Below are 18,247 nucleotides of genomic sequence, written 5' to 3'. Positions count from 1 at the left end.
CTTTTTCAGGCCTTGGTTGCATTGAAAAGGTAGTAATTGCATTACTTAAAGTAAAAGTCGTATTTTTCTTCTGCTTTGAATAAAGATAGTTAAGAATTGTATAATTAAACTCCATGGATTCATTAAATCTGTTCTTAAGCTCAGTTACTTTCCTGAAACCCTAAGATCAGAAGTGCTGAAGAATATTTTGTTTGCTGGAAAAAGCCAGGGAAAAAGCCCCAAGACTGTTACCACTCAGTCTTTAATGATTTGCTTTTTGTTTTGACAGTAAAGACAAAGCTCTGAGTGATAGAAATGCATGTTGTTCTGCTTATTTTTATAGCAAGAGATAGTGTGGGCATTTCCAAGGACAGAACAAAAGTTTTCAAGCTCTTTGGTTGGTTGATTTCTGGTTTGTCCTACCCCGGTGTGTTCTGTCATTGGCTTTGACTAGGACTGAATTCACATAAATGGAATGACATTGCTAGAGCCTTAGTCTTTTCTTTGTGCTAACCATCCAATATTTAGGTTATGAGGAATTAGGTTTCAAGAAATATTGCTAACTACTTTGTTCTGCTTCATATTATCACCTGGATGAAGGTTGGTAAGTTCTGTGAAAAGCAGACATGAGTTTGTCTTCCAGAAGAGTAACATTGCCTGCAGTTATGCCAATAACTCTGCCGAAAAGGGTATGGCGTTTAAATCAGTCTTTTAATTCTGACATTAGTAAGTGTTGATAACAATGTTTAAACATGGCTATATTTATTTTTTAACTTTTTAAAAAATTTCTCTAGTGTAATAATAATGTTTCTTTTCTGATAAATGTAGATTTTTAAAATTTCATTATGTGAAATATGTTTGCTTACAAATATATGTGTCCATAACTGACTTTTTTTTACCAGTGCTCTTTTCTCTGCTACTGTAATTTTGTACTTTGTGCAGGAAATTATTTTTCTTACAGATTAATGTAGTTTTTAAAGTGTCATGATTCCATTAAAGTATGCCTCTGTTGAAGGCTACGATACTGTTCCTAACAGATGATTGCTGGAGTCTTCTTCCACAGGTTTTGCATCAGCCTTAAACATGACATACTTTTCCTCACCTTTTCTGGCTAATGCCTTTATAGTGGATGGCCCATCATGTATTTTGGGAACCAGGGTGACACTGTACAATGTTTTTCCATGGCCACTGTAGCTTGCCTTGTTTTTGTTATCTCAATAAAAAGTGTAAGCAATGCAAAATGATTACATCTGTATGCTCTAGGATTGCCTAGTGTAACTCAATGCGTTGGGGGTATCTGTGAAGTTAAAAATACACATGGAAATGAAGTACAGAAATATTACTTTCTGCTGAGCCAGATATATTAACTTATGAGAAGTTATTTCAAACAAGCTGTAAGTTATTAATTAGTTCGATTTATTTTGTAAATGTGTAGATATTTTTCAAAACTTCATTGCTGCATAATGTGCTTGACTCATTGTTAATGGACTCTTCTGTTACTCAGTGGGTTTTAATGTCGCAGCATTGTGAAAAATGAAAGTTCACTGAAATACTACTACAGTATTAAATGGTTCTCATGAGCAGTTGATGTGGAATGCAGCATATATTTATGGCATAAGTCCAGTGGGTCTAAAGTAGTATATAAACACAGAACTTCCATTGATTTGGGATATATAGTATTAATTTATATTATTTCATTGTTTGAGCTGGCGCGAGAGCCAGTGAACATACAGTTTTATTGGGATTGATTGGTACGGATTAGATTATTCTGCTGTCTTAATAGCATGATAATATACTACTTTTCTGGTATAGTAACTTTTAGATACGTGCAAGGTGTGCTCTTACACAGTGTTATCTAACAATTCACAATGTTGCTGTTACATGTCTCAAAAAGACTCCTTTAAAAATTGTGGTTTAACTTCTCAGATCTCATCCTCTCAGTATTGTGGTTACCTGCCAGTCCTCTCTTCCTACCCCTAACACAGATCTCAAATCTTCAGTTGTCATAGTTATTTTATTTTTGTCTGGGTTTTGTTATTGTATATTAGAAGAGGAAGGTCTTTGTTCTTGCAGCATGTAGTTGTGTTAGACTCCTCTGGTATGCACACAGCAGTACTTGGTGCTGTGTGGGAGGAGAGAGGTGTAACTTTGCTCAATCTAGCATTCAGAAGGCTAGGAAACTCATTTTTATCTGTAGTGTATATTTCAATGGATTGATACTTCTTTTTTTGATGTCGAAAGATAAGAATCATTCTCTGAGAAAATACGAGAGTTTTTCTCTTTTGACAAATTCACAGTAAGATAATTTTCTGCACGTTCTCTCTCTTTTTTTTTTTCATGCTGCTATCAAATTAGCTGCCAACAGTTACTGGCTTTACTTCTCTTTATCTATGTGCTTTGTAAGCCCAAAATAAAATTAATGGAAGCAGTAGGAGGAAGCAGCATAGAGTGTTGCTTTAGGTTGGTAGCTATTGGGTTACACACCCTTCCAAAAAATTCTTGAAGGCATGTGTCCTCACTGAGGTCTCACTGTGTGCCAAATTTAATAGGTCTGTTAAGGCTTGTGATGGTTTTATCTGTGCACATAGAATTTCCTTCTGAAAGTATCTTTTTTCCCTTTTCAGAAGGGGCTTTGTTATTTGTGTAGCAATACCTTTATTTCTAGAACTAGAATACTGGAGGAAGAGAAGGTAGAAAGGTAGGCAAGAAAGAGCCATGCTGGTAAGGGGTGACATACATGCATGTGTAAGTTTGTTCTTGTTTCTCATGGACATTAGAACATTTGACTTAAAGTAGTGCAATTTCTAATTTTTGTTGCACTAGAAGGACCTGGAAAACTAGAATTGTTATATTAACACTACATAGTCAAGAGAAACTTAAACATTAGCTCATGAAGTATTGTTTTAGAGTATCAATCATTCCAAATAATTATTTCTTGAATTCATGTAATAGGTAATTGTGTAAGAAGTCTAGTTTAATTATGGTACTGCAAAAATTACAGGTCTTTCTTTTTCCATCTCACAAAAGGTAAAATTTTGCATTGTCAATGTGCTAATCTGACTGTTTTACCAACTTCTTGAACACTTGGGTTTTCTCGTTTTCATTCAAAATGTCTAATATACTTTGTCCAATACTTATCAGAGTTGATGCGTTTTATTCTTAAGTAATATATTTTTAACTAAAGCTACCAGGCCTTGTTTACATTCCAAGGGGTCTTGTAACACAGATGGGAAAATTACATGCTTAATGAGCATGTGGAATTATGTATGTTGAGTGCTATCACAACCAGATTTATGGTATGGATAGACCAGACATATAGTGAATCCAACACAGAGTAAATGTTTTTATCTTTTGTATGAATAACATCGTACTCCTCTAAAAGTACTTAAGAAAAATTAGATTTGAAAGGTCATAATGCATTCAAGACATTGTTTTACAGTCAAAGACCAACCATTTCTTCAATATAAACACTCACAAGTCTATTAGATTTGTTACGTGGTAGGTGGAAGATTTAAGCACCTGATGTTGTATACAAGGCATGTAAACAGAGAACTGTAGTATTTTTCCACAACAGCTGAGAAGTTCGTAGCACACTAGGTCAGATGCTGATAAAAAGCATTGTGTACACAGTCAATATGTATTGCTGCTGAATAATTTCCAGCAATTTTTGAAGAGATTTTGTAGTGTCTTTTAAGAGGAAGAAATATTGATCAGAAAATGAAGATGTGATTTTAGATTGCTCAAATCTAGGACTGGTGTAAGCATGCAAATTTCAAGATTCTCCTGCATCTTTATTCCATCTATTTTTCTGGCCCAAAATCACATGCTGCTTTAATCAACACTTATCCCTCCCCCAAGGAAAAATGGTCACTTAAGCCAAATTGTACTGAGAATTGGTAATGTCTGTCTGCAAGGCTAAGAGCATGAAAGTAATTTTTCAGTTTTGCGTTTGGATCCCTGAGATGAAAGGCCAATGTGCTAATCCAGGAATTTTACATAAGGCACTTTAAGTGACATGATAATGGTGTCATTAAATGGATACCTTTTATAAAATTACTGGATGCAGACCAAGCATTCATGTATGAAACATCACTTCATAAGGACATTTTGAAAAATAGTAATTTAAAAATGCAAAAGCAACACCAGTGCCCTTTTTTTTCTTTCGTACAATAATAGAAATAAAAGAAGTACAATAATAGAAATAAAAGAAATACAATAATAAATGATATAATCCAAGATCAGGTTGGATGGAGCTTTGAGAAATCTGGTCTAGTGGAAGGTGTCCCTGCCCATGGCAGGGGGATTGGAACTAAATTATCTTTAAGGTCCCTTCCAACCCAAGCCTTTCTAGGATTCTTTGATTCTTTAATACAGTAATAAAATATTTCTATAATACAGTAATAAAAGGGCAGCATCCTGCAAAGTTTTGAAGACAGCTGAGAGGTTTCTTGGAGAGAGTGGGAGATGGACTTGAGTGAGCTTTAAAGGCTTAAGGAACAGTGGTCAGAAAAACTGTCGTGGTTGAGGTGAAATATTTGAATTTAAAGTCTTTATTCAAAATGGAATATTTTCTTTAATGAATTATTGAGGGATCTGAGAGAAGGTAATGGGGAAAATTATAGGTAAATTATTAGGATGGGTGCGACTCGAAATTCAGTGTAGAATTATGTCTTAGATATAAATTACTAGGATAAAGCATCACGATAGGCTACTTCTGTATCTTCAGAGTTTGATACAAATTTAATAAAGGGTTTGAGCCAGAAAAAGAGTTGAGGCAATTTGAGAAGGAGGAATATATATGGGAATGGGAAGAGACCCAAACTGCATTCAGAAGAATGGTAGTGTGTTTTTTGAAAGAAGTTTACGTTTAAGATTGCTAGAAGGCCCAGCCAGGATGTAGGCTTACAGAAAGGTCTTGCCACCTTTGTGTATCTAATGTGTGCTAAAATAGCTGCAGTTTGTTTGGGGAGATCAGGAATTCCTGCTGTCTCCTAAAACATTAAACTCTGTGAAACTACCTTTGTAAGCATCTACCTGAGATACTTGTTTGAGGGAGCCTGTTAGCTCTGAAAGGATTGATAAACTGCCTAAAATTCAGTCTTCTGTGGTACAGTACTTGCAGATACTAAATTAAGTTACCTACTTGTGACAGAGGATGAGGAGAGGCTAGTGATTCAATTATGGATGAGAGGGAAGAAGGAGGGTGGCAGACCAGCATTTTCTGTCATTGTGGAAGAACTCTGGTTAGGTCCAGGGACTGTTTAGGAGAAAACTACTGACAGGGCCTCCTCAAGGGAAGGTATTGCAGCACTCATCCCCTTCCTTACGATGTAGACCAAATAAATCTAGATCTGATACTGTTCTTAAAAAGAGTTTTAGACCAGTTTTTGCACTGAATATGTAGTCATTATACTCAAGCAGGCATCTAAAAGTGGATTCTGGTATAGCCATCACACATTGGTTGACCAATCATAGTTCCTGCTTTGACTACCATGAAACCAGTAAAGCTTCCTACCGTTTTTATTGTGTATAAAAATGATCTCACATGCATAAATGAAATCAAAATGGGACTAGTTTTAGCAGATCCTATGGTTCAGGTGCAGGCAGGGAAAGAGAGGTTTTTTTCTATCCTTTGACATTCCAGTCTCTTCACAATCAAATTTTTCAGAGTATTTTGTACACAAAATCATCAATGATCTTGAAATTTCAAATGTACAGCACTATGCTGCATAGTTGCCATGAAGGGTAGATAGAGATGTATGTGTGTATGACAGGGTGAGTAGTAAGTGCACAGAGCTTTTTAAAAAGTCTTTTAAAATCTCAGTGGTTTAATACACTTGGCCATTACTTGTCCTTTGTATAGTTTGACAAGGTTTAGTGGTACAATTAACGTTGCACTTTGTCTCCTCTCTGTCTTCAGTTCTTGAACAGATCTTTGATATGTTTTTCAGTTTCTTCTTGCTTTCTTTGAACATCTAACATTCTTCATATAGTAACCAAGGAAATTGGCAGTGTTTAGTGCCCTACTCTGCTCATAATCCTCTTCTGTGGGCAGAAATCCTTTGGAAAAAAACCCAGCTTTTTCATCAATTGAAGAAAGTGCTTGGCCATTTTCTAGCTCTAGTACTTTAGTCTCCTCTTGAATAAATTAGGCTTCAAGAAGTCAGAACTTGACCTTCAGACTGTGTTATCTAGCCTTGAAGTATATCAAGAGCTATTGCTGAATAGCTATTTCTGCTAAAGTAAACCTCATACTGATTTTGCTGCATTGCTGTATGTGAAGGGAGAAACTCAACAAACAGCACACAAGGTGTTGGTGTGAGTCTTATGCAAAAGATCAAATTTCCCTTATTTATATGTGTGTTACGTGTTACTTTCAATGTGCTATAATACATAAGTAAGTACCTGAAAAATTAGAAAATTTTCTTTACTTTTGATAAACTGAAGCTACATCAGTGAATGCAAAGAAAACTCACTACGTTGAACCAAGGAATTATTCATATTTAAACATGCTCTCTTCCTCATTTTCATGCAGTTGCTGTAGGTACTGCCCATGCCCCATTTTTCCCCACTCCTTTTTTTTCTGCCTGTTGGTCAGGAACAGAGGCAAAACCAACCCAACAAAACGACAGCTACCTTAATGACCTAAAGAAGTTATGACTGTTTGATCATGTATTTGGTTTGCATGGCACTGTTTTGGTAGCAGGGGGAGAGGGGCTCTACACAGGTGGCTTCTGTGAGAAGCTTCTAGAAAGTTCCCTCTATGTCCAATAGAGCCAATGCCGGCTGGCTCCAAGGCAGACCTTCATTTCCCAAGGCTGAGCCCATCATCAACAGTGCCTCTGGAATAACATATTTAAGAAGGGGAAAAAGGTTGCTGTGCAACTGCAGCAGAAGAAGAGAGAGAGAACATGTGAGAGGAACAGCCCTGCAGACACCATGGTCAGTGGAGGAGAGAGAGGAGGTGCTCCAGGCGCTGGAGCAGAGATTCCCCCACAGCCCATCGTGCCAACCATGGTGAAGCAGCTGTCCCCATGTTGGGACCATGGCAGTGCAGAGATCCACCTGCAGACCCTTGGAGGGCCCCATGCCAGAGCAGGTGGATGCCCAAGGAAGGCTGTGACACCTGTGGAAAGCCCACAGTGCACAGGCTCTGGCAGGACCTGTGGGCCTGTAAGAACCCACGCTGCAAGAAGTGCAGAGTGTGAGGAGTCTTCTCCCTGAGGATGCAGAACCAGCAGAGACAACGTGTGCCGTATTGACTGCAACCTGTGTTCCCTGTTCTGCTGCACCAGTGGCAGGGAGGAGGTAGAGAAAATTGGGAATGAAGTTGAAGTCTGGGAGAAGGGAGGGGTGGGGAAAGGTGTTTTAAGATTTAGTTTTATTTGTCCTTGCCTTTCTGTGGTTTGATTGATAATAAAACTGGTTTCCCCAAGTCAAGTTTGTTTTGCCTGTGATAGTAATTAGTGAGCGATCTCTCCCTGTCTTTATCTCAACCCACAAGCTTTTCGTTATATTTTCTCTCCTGTGTCCAGCTGAGGAGGGAAGTGATAGAGTGGCTTTGGTGGCCACCAGGTGTCTAGACAATGTCAACCCACCACAGATCAAAACACCTGAACCAATATAATTCTGAGGTAACACTGGAAATTTTAGCCCACTTCCAGTCCATCTAAGTCTCTCACACTAGTAGTGACTTCCTAAAATTTCTGTTTTGATGTTGTCCTTATTCTGTTGCTTTCAACCCTTTATTTATGTTTACATTATTTCAAGGCAACCAGGTTTTCACAGTTTAAAGTAGTTATATAAAAACAAATTTACTCTGCCGCAGTACAGTTTATAATGGGTGCCTTGAGAACAGTACAAAGCAAGGTGAGTCAAACTTCAAGTTACACTTTCCAAGAACACACGTTTCACCTTCTTGACCCAGAGTTGATAGGCTCTTGGCATGTATCTCATATTTCATCATAGTTCTCGTATTTCATCTCCTTTTTCTGGCAGATCCAAATGGCTGTCTTGGACTGCTGATCAATATCTTCACCAAAACTCATGCTTGGGCATCAAAAATGTTAACTTGGAGAGACATCTTTGGTTCCTTTCTTTCCCATGCTTTGCACATCCCTGCAGTTGCAACTTCTTGCAATTTGTGTTTTTGCTGATACCTTTTTTGTTTGTCACCACTAAAATTCATATGAAGGACTGAGATTTGGGAGGAGGTGTTCAGTTGACACCCTTAATACTTTTCCTTTATTTTCTACTAGAATCCTTTTTTTCCCCCCCACTATTCTTTATTGCATTCTGATTTCTTCACAATCTTTTCATCACTCTTGTTGCCTATTGTATCACTTCTACCGACAACCTTTGCCCTAACATAGTGTTGTGCTTTTTTCTTAGACCACTGAGACTGCGTTTCTGAACTAGTTAATTCCCTTCTCCAAGAGGTTAGCAATTAAATGATATCTAGACTAAATAGCAATTGGAGCCCTCAGCTTGTCTTGTATTAGCCTGACAGCCTGACTTCAATAACTCATCATAACCATCAGCTGCATATGCAAGCCCTCAATGTTGTCATTTTTCTTTTGGTCCTGTTGACTGTAACTTGTTGGATTGGTGTCTGTCACCGTTTTTTTGGGTATCCTGTTTGACAAGACTTGTAGGATGATCATAACAGAAATAAAATGCATGCATTTATGGTAATATGAACATGGCTTGTGTGTGGGCAAGCGAAGCAGCAGCCAGACAACCCAGCAGACCTCTGAATGTAGGGTATCACTACTTGCGTAGAGATGGGAAATGTGCTGCTGCCTTCTCAGTTTTCCTGTAAGACTGAAGACTGCTCAGTCTACATATCTCATTTTCATTTTAGAACAAATGATTAGAGGTAAACATTATCAAAACAGACTAAATTTCTGAAATTATTACCCCCTTTTTACTACATCACCCACTTACTATCTTCCTATTTCACTTTTTCACTCGTTTTAGTCTGCTGCATTTGGTGACTGTTACATTTTTCCCAACAGTTACAGGGCCTGATTTCCATGCCCAGATGCCCCTCATCTCTTTTTCTGTTCCTTTAGGGGTTTGGATTTGTCCGCAAAATATGCAGACAAATCTGTAATAACACAACAGTGTATAGTTGAAGGTTGTACGTGGTTTGAGTAGACTTACTAGCTTTACTGCAGGATTTATTCTTTATTTGGATTTTATGCTTTGGCGAGAGGGAACAGTGCTATGTGAATGAAAAAAAAGGTTCACAAGCACTGAGAAATAACATGTTCTGTCAGAATAGCTATCCTACAACACTTAAACCTTGCTCTTATATTCCACTGATGACTAGAAACAGATACCCAGAGATGACAGAACTGGACTGGAAGGATGTTGTAGTCTGACCCAGCAAAGCAAGTTTTTTTGTCTTATACCAAGTGGCAAAGTATTTCAGCATTGTAAAACAACCATTTATTACAGTGGGTTGCCCTACATGGCCTTTACCATGTTGGCTGTGGACATTCTTTGTACCACTCCAGAAATACAGAGAAAATTTCCAAACTGTATCTTCTTTAGCTAAAAATCTAAACTTCTCTTAGTCTTAGAGTCTACGCTATTTTCTCCTCTAGTGACCTGCATGGGAGTACACAGTTGACATAGTTGATGACAAAGGCATTTTTCTCTTTGAAGCTGTGTTACAGTTCAAGCCAAAACTTCTCTTTAAAATGACCAAAGTGAAAGAGAGTTTTAAGAAAAAATCTGTTCTCCTTTTTTTTCTTATTTAAAAAATCTATTTCAGGACTGCTGCAAAGGAAATAGAAAGCTAATTGGTCTCTTAACAGTGTTATTCAGAGACTTGGTCTTTCTCAGCTTTGCAAGAGATCTGCTCTACTGAGAAACCAGCAACATGGTGTGAAAAACCTGGTAGAAACAATAGGTACTTCTTTTTATAGCTGGTATCTCTTCAGAAACATAGACTGCAGCCAGAACGCGGCAGTAACAGATTTGCTTTCTCTTGTGCTGGAACACAGCATTCTATTTATCTCTGACAACCAAAGGATATGTTGGACAAACTGCACTATTAAATACAGAAAGCCTCATTTAAATAATGTTAGTGCTTTGACATAAATAGGGACAAGCTATTCGAACATGAGGCTGATAACATTTTGCCCTCATCTTGGTTGTACACAGAAAACAAAAACCAGAAGTGTATTTTAGTGGCTTTGTATTTAAATTTTTTTCTCCCTCTATCTTCAGACATGAGTTCTTTGGAAAATAGAGAAGTGTGTGGATAATTTCTACCATATTTCTAGGTTGGGGGATAAAAATACTGTTGCACTGGTAACTTTTCTCATTTTCTGTTCACTTTCTATTTGACAAACTTTGTTTTTTTTAAAAAAGAAATACTGAAGTGCCTTCTTAAGTCAGATTTTTTGAATCCACACTATGATTGTTCCATCCCTCTTTTTAAGTCCAGTTAGCCTAACTGGATATTTTTCCATCTGTCTATGGTAAGTGCATTCTAAATATTCCTATTGTATATAGTAAAATGTAAACCTGTGTATTACTATTAAATATATAAAAGCTCTTTAAAGTTAAGACTTAGCAGGCAGTGTGGAAATGAAGGACTGAAGATGGTAATACTGTAAGTTTACTAATAAGGCTAATAAGCTGATCACCTCCACTAAATTAACTTTTCATGAAGAAAAGTTCATGTGAACATACACTTTTATTAACCTGAATAATCAAGTTTGGTCTGAATATTAATCTCCTTAAGTCAAACAATAAGTTTTTTTAACTTTTATCAGAAAGGGCTTGCTTTGGGGGCAAAATATGAAATCCTTAGGCATGACCAAGACAATTTTTGTACCTTGCTGGTTATTTTCGCAATCTTCTGTGGATTTAATGATAAATAATAAGGTAGCTCTGAGGGAAGATAATGGGTCATAAAGCATGTACATTTAGCCTAAACAACTGAGCTGTATTGGGTGGACTGTATAAGCTGAACTATATGAAAGAGTGTTGTGATTCCAACACTAAGAAGTGGTGATGCTTGGCTTGAGGGACAATAGCTTGTGTACGCTTACTCAGTGGTTGGATTACGTTATGGTCTCAAATGAGTTTTGAAATTACTTCCCCTTGTATAAAGAATTTTACCCAAGTTTCACAGAAATTTCACCATTAATTATTTTTAGTGGCGAGGAAGGTGTAAAACTCTCTTGCCTTCCTGTTCATCCATATATTGGGTTTAGATTAATTGAAAAGTCATGCATACCGTGCACTGGAGTTGAGAAGGGACCTAAGTTGGATTAGCTCTCTTTAACTGGTACTCTTAAGAAGACAGGAATAGGGAATCATTTGCCTTTCCCAGCGCCAAGAAGTTTTGCAAATAGCCTTGTGTCAGGTGTTAATGTATAAAGTTAGCATTAATAATGTAATGAAAAATAACTATGACTTAGTTTTATCGTGGCTAGTAAGACATGATAAAAAATGTCTTCCACTCTGATTTAAGGGTTAATATGAGTAAGAGTCTGAAATTACTTGGCTATAGACAGCTATTCTAAAAACGAAATGTGCATTCCAAGTTCATCTTTATTTTGAAGTATCTTTCTTCATAACTGTTTAATTTTCATTATAGCTCTTCTTTTGAAGGTCTTGGGAAAAGTTATTGATACCAATCAGTGTAAACTGCATTACCCCACTGAGATTTTTCAGAATTATGATGATTACTCTAAATCACTCTAGGAACTGCTATGAACAAGATGGAGAAAAGTTTTCATAAATTTAAGAGTAGATTTTCTTCTAGGAAGAGACAGATTCAGGTGATGTTAGTGGATTCTTTCTTACCTGCCTGTTGACAGGCACTGGTGGCTCACAGATTTACAAAGCGATATCCCAAAGTTAATCTGCTGAAATAGCCCTTGGGCTTTTCCACTTTTTCAGATCTGAGCAGAAGTTAATACTCAGTGCACATCACGTGAAGTGATAGCCTCCGTTTCTACTGGTGCTAGGATAGGCTGATGTTTGCCATTTAAGTTTCTTTAAATGTTAGACTGTATAACCTCCTGTTAACTATTTGCTTTTTGATTTCCGTGTTCCCTCTATTTAAACTGACAATTTTATTTCACCTAGAAAGACTAGATCTGGGAGCCTATTCTTCCATATCCGTTGTGAATAATTAATGCAAATAAATGATTTAGCTGCTCGTGGTGTGTTTATCTTGTATAAGTGCTCCTTTGACAGCTTAATCATTTGACAAGTCTGCTAATTTTCTTTCATTTCTGCTGTTCCATGGAAGTGTATTATTTTAAATTTATGCTGACAATATTTAAATTTCCTCACAACTTCCTAGTTATTTACACACATCTTAACAGCTGTATTTGAAATATCTCTTACACTGCTTTTGTTTGGAGTCCCCATAGTCTGAAAAAAATTTTGGTAAGGTAGATTAACTTGACACTATTTAAATAAATTGTTTGATCCACATCTAACTTTACTTATAAATAATGTGCATTCTTTTTAAGGAGTTTATTGTGGGTTTTACCTCTATAGATCCCTTTGTATTTCTCATTCCTTATTTGGTCCTTTGTGATAATGGCTGTTAATGGGGATAAATCTTTCCCTTTTAATCTATTTATTACTGCTATTTCTATTTACAGGATGCTGAACTTCACAGTTTTGATGTTGTTACTTAATTCTTCAGTTATCGTATTTTTTGGACCAAGTGTCATCTAATTTTCATATAGTTTACAATAATCTCACTTTCTGCTCTAAAAGTAGTTGTACTAGGAGTTAATTTTCCAAAATGGGGCAGTGACTTTCTCTAGACTTTGCCTTTTTGTTCAATTTTATACAGGGAAATGAAATCTTCTATAACTATTTTATTGCTATTTATAGCTATATTTTGTTTCTGTTGACCAATATTGTAAAATTGAATGTATCAAATTCAGGCTTAAATAATGATATTTGTATTTTAACTTCCCTGTTGTGTCTTTCAAACTCTGTTTCTCTTCAGTTTTACTGACATTGTCTTTGCCGTGATTGCACGTCAGTATTGTCCTCATTCTGCCATTTTCTCCAGTATCACGATGTGATTGTCATAACCTTTGTTTGAAAGAACTTTGCTGGTATATTTTTACACATAGCCTATTACAATTTGGAGATCTGCATAATTTAACCTCCCTTTTTATAACACAACATATTTACACATCTAAAGCAGTAGTTATGTGAGGAGGTATAAGTGCTTTACAAATCTTAACGAGTTCAATCTGTTACCTTGCTGTACAGGAACAGATTTCAGTTCCCCCACCCCATTTTGCAAAAACAAAACTGAGGGACTAATGCTGACTTGCCCAAAGTGAGGTGGCAAGTATGTCCTTTAAAAGTAAGAATTGGACCTTTTTTACAATAGGTAATATAAAGTAATTTTTGTTACTTCTTTGCATTGCTGTTGAATTTCTATTTTTGGTATGATTTTTTCATTCATGGGATTGTCATGGCTGGTTGGATTAGGCAGGGCATGGAGCTTGTACCAGGAGTCTGAGGGAAGGGGGTGACTCTGTGGGCTGTGTAATAGTGCCATAGTAAATATAGTGCCACAGAAGATTATTACAGAAAATAAGTAGAAATGGTTTTAATTGATAATACATGCATACAGTTAACGTGAAATTTAACGAGTTTTTTAATACCTTCTAAAAGAATATTTTGGTCTAAAAAAATTCTTTATGTTTTGAAGTAACAAATTTATTAATTGCTAGGGAATCTGACCTTGTCCATGGTCTTTGATTGGAATAAAGGCTGGAAATTAACAATATTTTTGCTCTTTGAAATGACATTTTAAAAAAGGTTAGATTATGGAAAAAGTATGAGGTTTTTCTAGGTTGTGGAAGGAAAGGTAGTCAATTTTCCTAGACTTTGCTCTTCCTTCTCTTGCACTTTGGTTTTTTCGCAAGACAGAATATAGATAGGAGCAGTGTTCCTTCTGCCTCTTAAAGCTATACTGTGTTCCAAATGAGAAGCCAAGACGTCTACAGTTAAACATTGTATGCACCTTGTTTTAATGACAGATTTAGATTTCTGCAAACTGTGTGAATCCTTTCGGCCTGGAAATCTTCCCTTTGGAGGAAATACTGGAAGCTGACAGTTTAACTGCAGACTGGGATATTTAAAGGGAAAATCTTGCATTCACACCTGATAAAGAAAACAGTAAACTTTACTAACATACTATTTGTTTCTAACAAAAGTAATGAGTTAACCTCTTAAATATTTTTATGAATGCAGAATTTTGTTGATTTTCACTAAAACCGAGACAGATTATTGCTAGAAGTCGTAAAGAAGTTCAAAATGCTAGAAATTTCCAAGTACCTCCATTGTAGTTAAAATATACTCCAAATTCCCCTACCCTTTGCCAATACTAATTAGCAAAAAACTTTGTCTAGCAGGCAGCAGGATTGGGAGATGGAGAACAAATGCTGCAGGCAAATAGCCTGGTTGGTGACACTAAAGGGAGGGGTTAGCAGAGTATGAGGCAACATTTCAGAAGTGTGACACCCTGGAGTGTACGACTTTTTAAGGCCTGATTTTGCATACAATAAGTCTGCATTTAACAAAAATGTGACTGAAATGATAATAAAAGTACAAAAATGTGCAGTGTTTTATTTGGGGGGAGGGGGGAATAATTTTAGAAACCATAAGCTAAAGTTAGGTGCTTTTATCTTTATAAATAAAAGTAGCCTGATTTTTTTTTAAAGGTGCTGACTACCCACTGTGTCAGTGGCTATACAGAAGCATTAAGAATCATATAAATGTCACGTCATATTGGTGTAGGCACCTAAATATGGAACCTGTGTGCTAGTGGTTCTTTTTCTGTGGTTCTACCTGGCTTTTTTCACACGTTAGGACTGGTTTGAAATTTTAAATTCCTCAGTGCAGGGCATATGTTTGTGCTGTTTCTGCAGATTGGAACTTCCGAAACAGATGGCATGAAGATTCTGAAGAATCAGACTTGGACATCCTCTCTTGAAAGACTATGGACAGATTATTTAATTATTGTAGTGGAGGTGATGGTTGAGTGTGGAAGAAGACTCGGGGGAGCCCAGCCTTGCCTCTCTTTCTCCTCCCTCCTCCCACACTACTTACCTTATGTGCTCTTTTACTTATCCTTTGAAAAAATTTCTGATTTTTTGCTTCTTTAGGTTATTTTTTATTGGAAAAACTACGGTCTTCTTTTTCTTTTCCTTTGTTAAATATTATACTGTATTTGTCAACATTTATTTTACATTCTGAACTCATTTGATTAGTGAAATACAAACAATAATTTATTTTGAAGCAACAGTTCTTATAAAAATAATTTTTGGAGGAATAAAGATGCACTGCACATAATTCTGGGATCTTGGCGGATTTTCAGTACACTGAAAAACTGAAAGAGAACATGTAGAAATGCTGTACCTCTTTGCCTGCTCCCCTAGGCAGTGAAAATGATGTCATGCTGAGCTTGGTGTTTTCCTCTTTTTGGAAGATCTTGGTGCTGCTTATTTCTTACTTCCAGTGACTTAAATAGAAGCTATTGAGGTGTTTCTTCTTCTACCCTTGGGAAGAACTGAAGTCATGTATTTATAAACTAGACCGGAAAGAAGATTTCTGTGCTGCTGAGGCAACTTTTTCTGTCTACTGATAGGTATAGTCAAGGGAAGTAAAACAGCTTGCTTTGGAACAAAGTTTGAGAGTGTAGGGTAATGAAGACTGTAAGGAGAGCTTGTTCTCAATTAGCAGCTCTTTTCTTGTGTGCTACTTCTCAGAGAAATTTTTGAGAGGAAAAAAAATGGAAGAAAGTGGAGATGACAGGCCAGCCAAATGCATAGTGAGAACCACTAATAAAAATAAAGTGATCACTCAAGCTTACTTATTTCTATAGGAGGTCAGCATAGCTGCATCTTTAGCATAGCTCTGCCATGCTTTAATTCTTAGAGCATCCTCTGCTTCTAGGAAGAGAAATATTGCAACAAATTTCCAAGGAAAAATGGGGTTTTGAGTTTATCTTCTTTCATCTGATTCACTCCCCTTGGAATAAGTACATTCCCAGCAATCTTACAAGAGACTTTTCTTCAAACACAGCACAAAGTGCATACTGAGCAACTTCTAATTAAAACAACCCTCAGAGGTCACTCTAACTGATGAGATTTACACCAATTCATTAAGCAAAATGTGTGACAGAAGTTGATAAGAGTCTATTAGGTGACTGTTGTCTTCTGTTGCATCTGAATCCCTTGCAAGGAAGAGAAAAATGTCACAGCATTTGAGTTTTACAAGGTACCACATCACAGCTGTGAGCTGGGGTGATGTGTTACCTTAGACTTGAGCAGGATTTGTTTCTCTACACTGAGAAAGCTGAGTGAGAATACTCACAGAGAATATAAACTGGGTTTTTTTCTCCTTGTTTTTTTGTTGTGTTGTTTTGTTTTGCTTTAGCTGAGCTCCAGTAGTCCAAGGCCACCTCCAAGGCTTCCCGCTCCCCGAGGTGAATGGCCACAGGCAGCTCATTATCATGACTTGCATTGCCATCTTCAGCATTTTAAAAACTCTTTTTCTATTTCTTTGGCAATAAGAGTGAAGTCATCTGCACTGCGACTCTTAACCCTTTTAAAAAGAATTTCTGTTAAAATATCCGTCAAGAGCCTCAGCATGGGCTGTACGTGCTCTTGCTGTAAAACAAGCATATCACTGAACTTGATGAGTGCCTGGGGAAAACTGCAGTTGCTGCTCTGTGCCATAGAGTCCCTAGCCAGCGTGCTCACATGGATTCCCACCCTGGCTTTATTGCAAGAATATTGGGAAACAGAATAGAATATTTCAGCTGGAAGGGACTTAGAACAATCATCAATACTTGGAAAGTTGCTTCAGTTCTTTCCTTTGCTTTCCCCTTCTCTACTGTGTCTCTCCTTTCTGGCATTTCAGTCTGTAAAATCCTTTAGGTTCAGCCTAACAAAGACCTGCTGGAGAGACCAATGAAGCTGTCTCTGACCTTCAGTGCTGCCCAGAGCAGGACCTATTTTAAGGTGATGGGACACTGTTTTGTCTGGTCACCCCTACAGCCCTCCAACCCATTCACTCTGCACCCTGCCACACACACCTTTGGTTTCATCTTTGAATCATTGTAAATACTTCAGGAATTTAAATAATTCATGCTGGTTTATCCTGAATGGCCAAACATAATTTCTGTGTGCCTGAAGTAGGACTTTAGGTTGTGTGTGTGGAACCAGACTCTGCTGCAAGCAGGCTGCATTGCTGCTGGTCTCTCTTGCTTAGCAGTGGGAACACTGCCAAAGCATAGACATCTTACAAAACCAACCATAGCCACTCCCCATGGCTGCTTTGGCAGTATTAAATTCACTAGCAGTGTGGTCTTTTTGCCTTTTGTATTAAATGGAAATACTAGGCTGTAGCTTAGGCCCATGGAAAACTTGGATCTTCTTTCTTCGAGGTCTGCCTAATTCCCTTGAAAGACTCAGCTCGAGGTGGTTGATTTGTGAGTAGGGAGAGATTTTCTAGCACTTCAAGAGCATGAATTTAATGTTTGCCATATCCTGAAGATTGGTGTTGTGGCAAGGGTGGCTGCATATTGTGTGGAACTCTTGACCTGTCTACATTTATTAGATGCAATATTAAAGCAAATTATCATGGACTTCATGCTCATTTAATGTGCATGGCCAAAGTTTGGAACCAAACTGCTGTATCTGTTTAGTTCCACTGAGAAAAATAGGTTTTTGGACAGGAGTAAGGCCATCGGTGTGCTTTAAAATCTCAGCGTAGTTTACAAATGGAGTCCTTTTTCCTTGATCTGCTGTTTGGAAAGCATGAGTGAGAGGACCTGATTTTTAAAAATTATTTTTGGATTTTTTTCTGTTGGTGGGAGAGATGCAGGTGGCAGGAGATACAGTTGGAGTTCCTTGCTCACTTTCCTACCAACTTCAGCAGAAACCAGAGAAGGAGCTGCCTTGACAAGTTAGGGCACAATACATTGCTTGTTGTTTATTAGATGCTTGAAATGAGCATGTATTCAGTAAGTCAGCTGTTAAGAATGACTGACAGTAACAGGCTTGTTTGTCTTTACAGTAAGAACTTGTATCTTTCTGTTTAATGAGGGGTTTACAACGGTATTTAGGTTTTGTGCATGAATTTCAGGAGAGTTGTGTCTTGCATCCTCATGAATATGGATAAATTAAAAAACTGAGAGGAATATTTTGTCAATTAAAAGCATCTTGGACACCCTTTATATTGAGGATGTGTG

The 18,247-nt window shown here is 37.2% G+C and overlaps 1 protein-coding gene across 6 annotated transcripts in view; it reads left to right on the top strand.

Moving 5' to 3' along the window:
- Window positions 1–450: 450 nt before the first annotated feature.
- The window catches only part of GRB14 (growth factor receptor bound protein 14), a 43,137-nt gene continuing 25,340 nt past the window's right edge, over window positions 451–18,247 (top strand). For 3 of the 6 annotated variants that reach the window (XM_042041083.1, XM_042041085.1, XM_042041084.1), the window contains exon 1: window positions 452–668. In XM_042041083.1, the coding sequence (XP_041897017.1) occupies window positions 606–668 (63 nt within the window). In that variant the 5' untranslated portion in view covers window positions 452–605. Of the gene's footprint in view, window positions 669–18,247 lie in introns of all 6 variants that reach the window. The other 3 variants (XM_042041082.1, XM_042041079.1, XM_042041081.1) reach the window with 3 other exon arrangements.

Source organism: Corvus kubaryi, unplaced genomic scaffold (assembly GCF_017639235.1).
Source record: "Corvus kubaryi isolate FWS band 111438036 unplaced genomic scaffold, C.kubaryi_AGA036_p1.0 37396, whole genome shotgun sequence".
Taxonomy (NCBI): domain Eukaryota; kingdom Metazoa; phylum Chordata; class Aves; order Passeriformes; family Corvidae; genus Corvus; species Corvus kubaryi.
The sequence above is the reverse complement of the archived record's forward strand: the minus strand, read 5'-3'. Positions and strand labels throughout refer to the sequence as shown.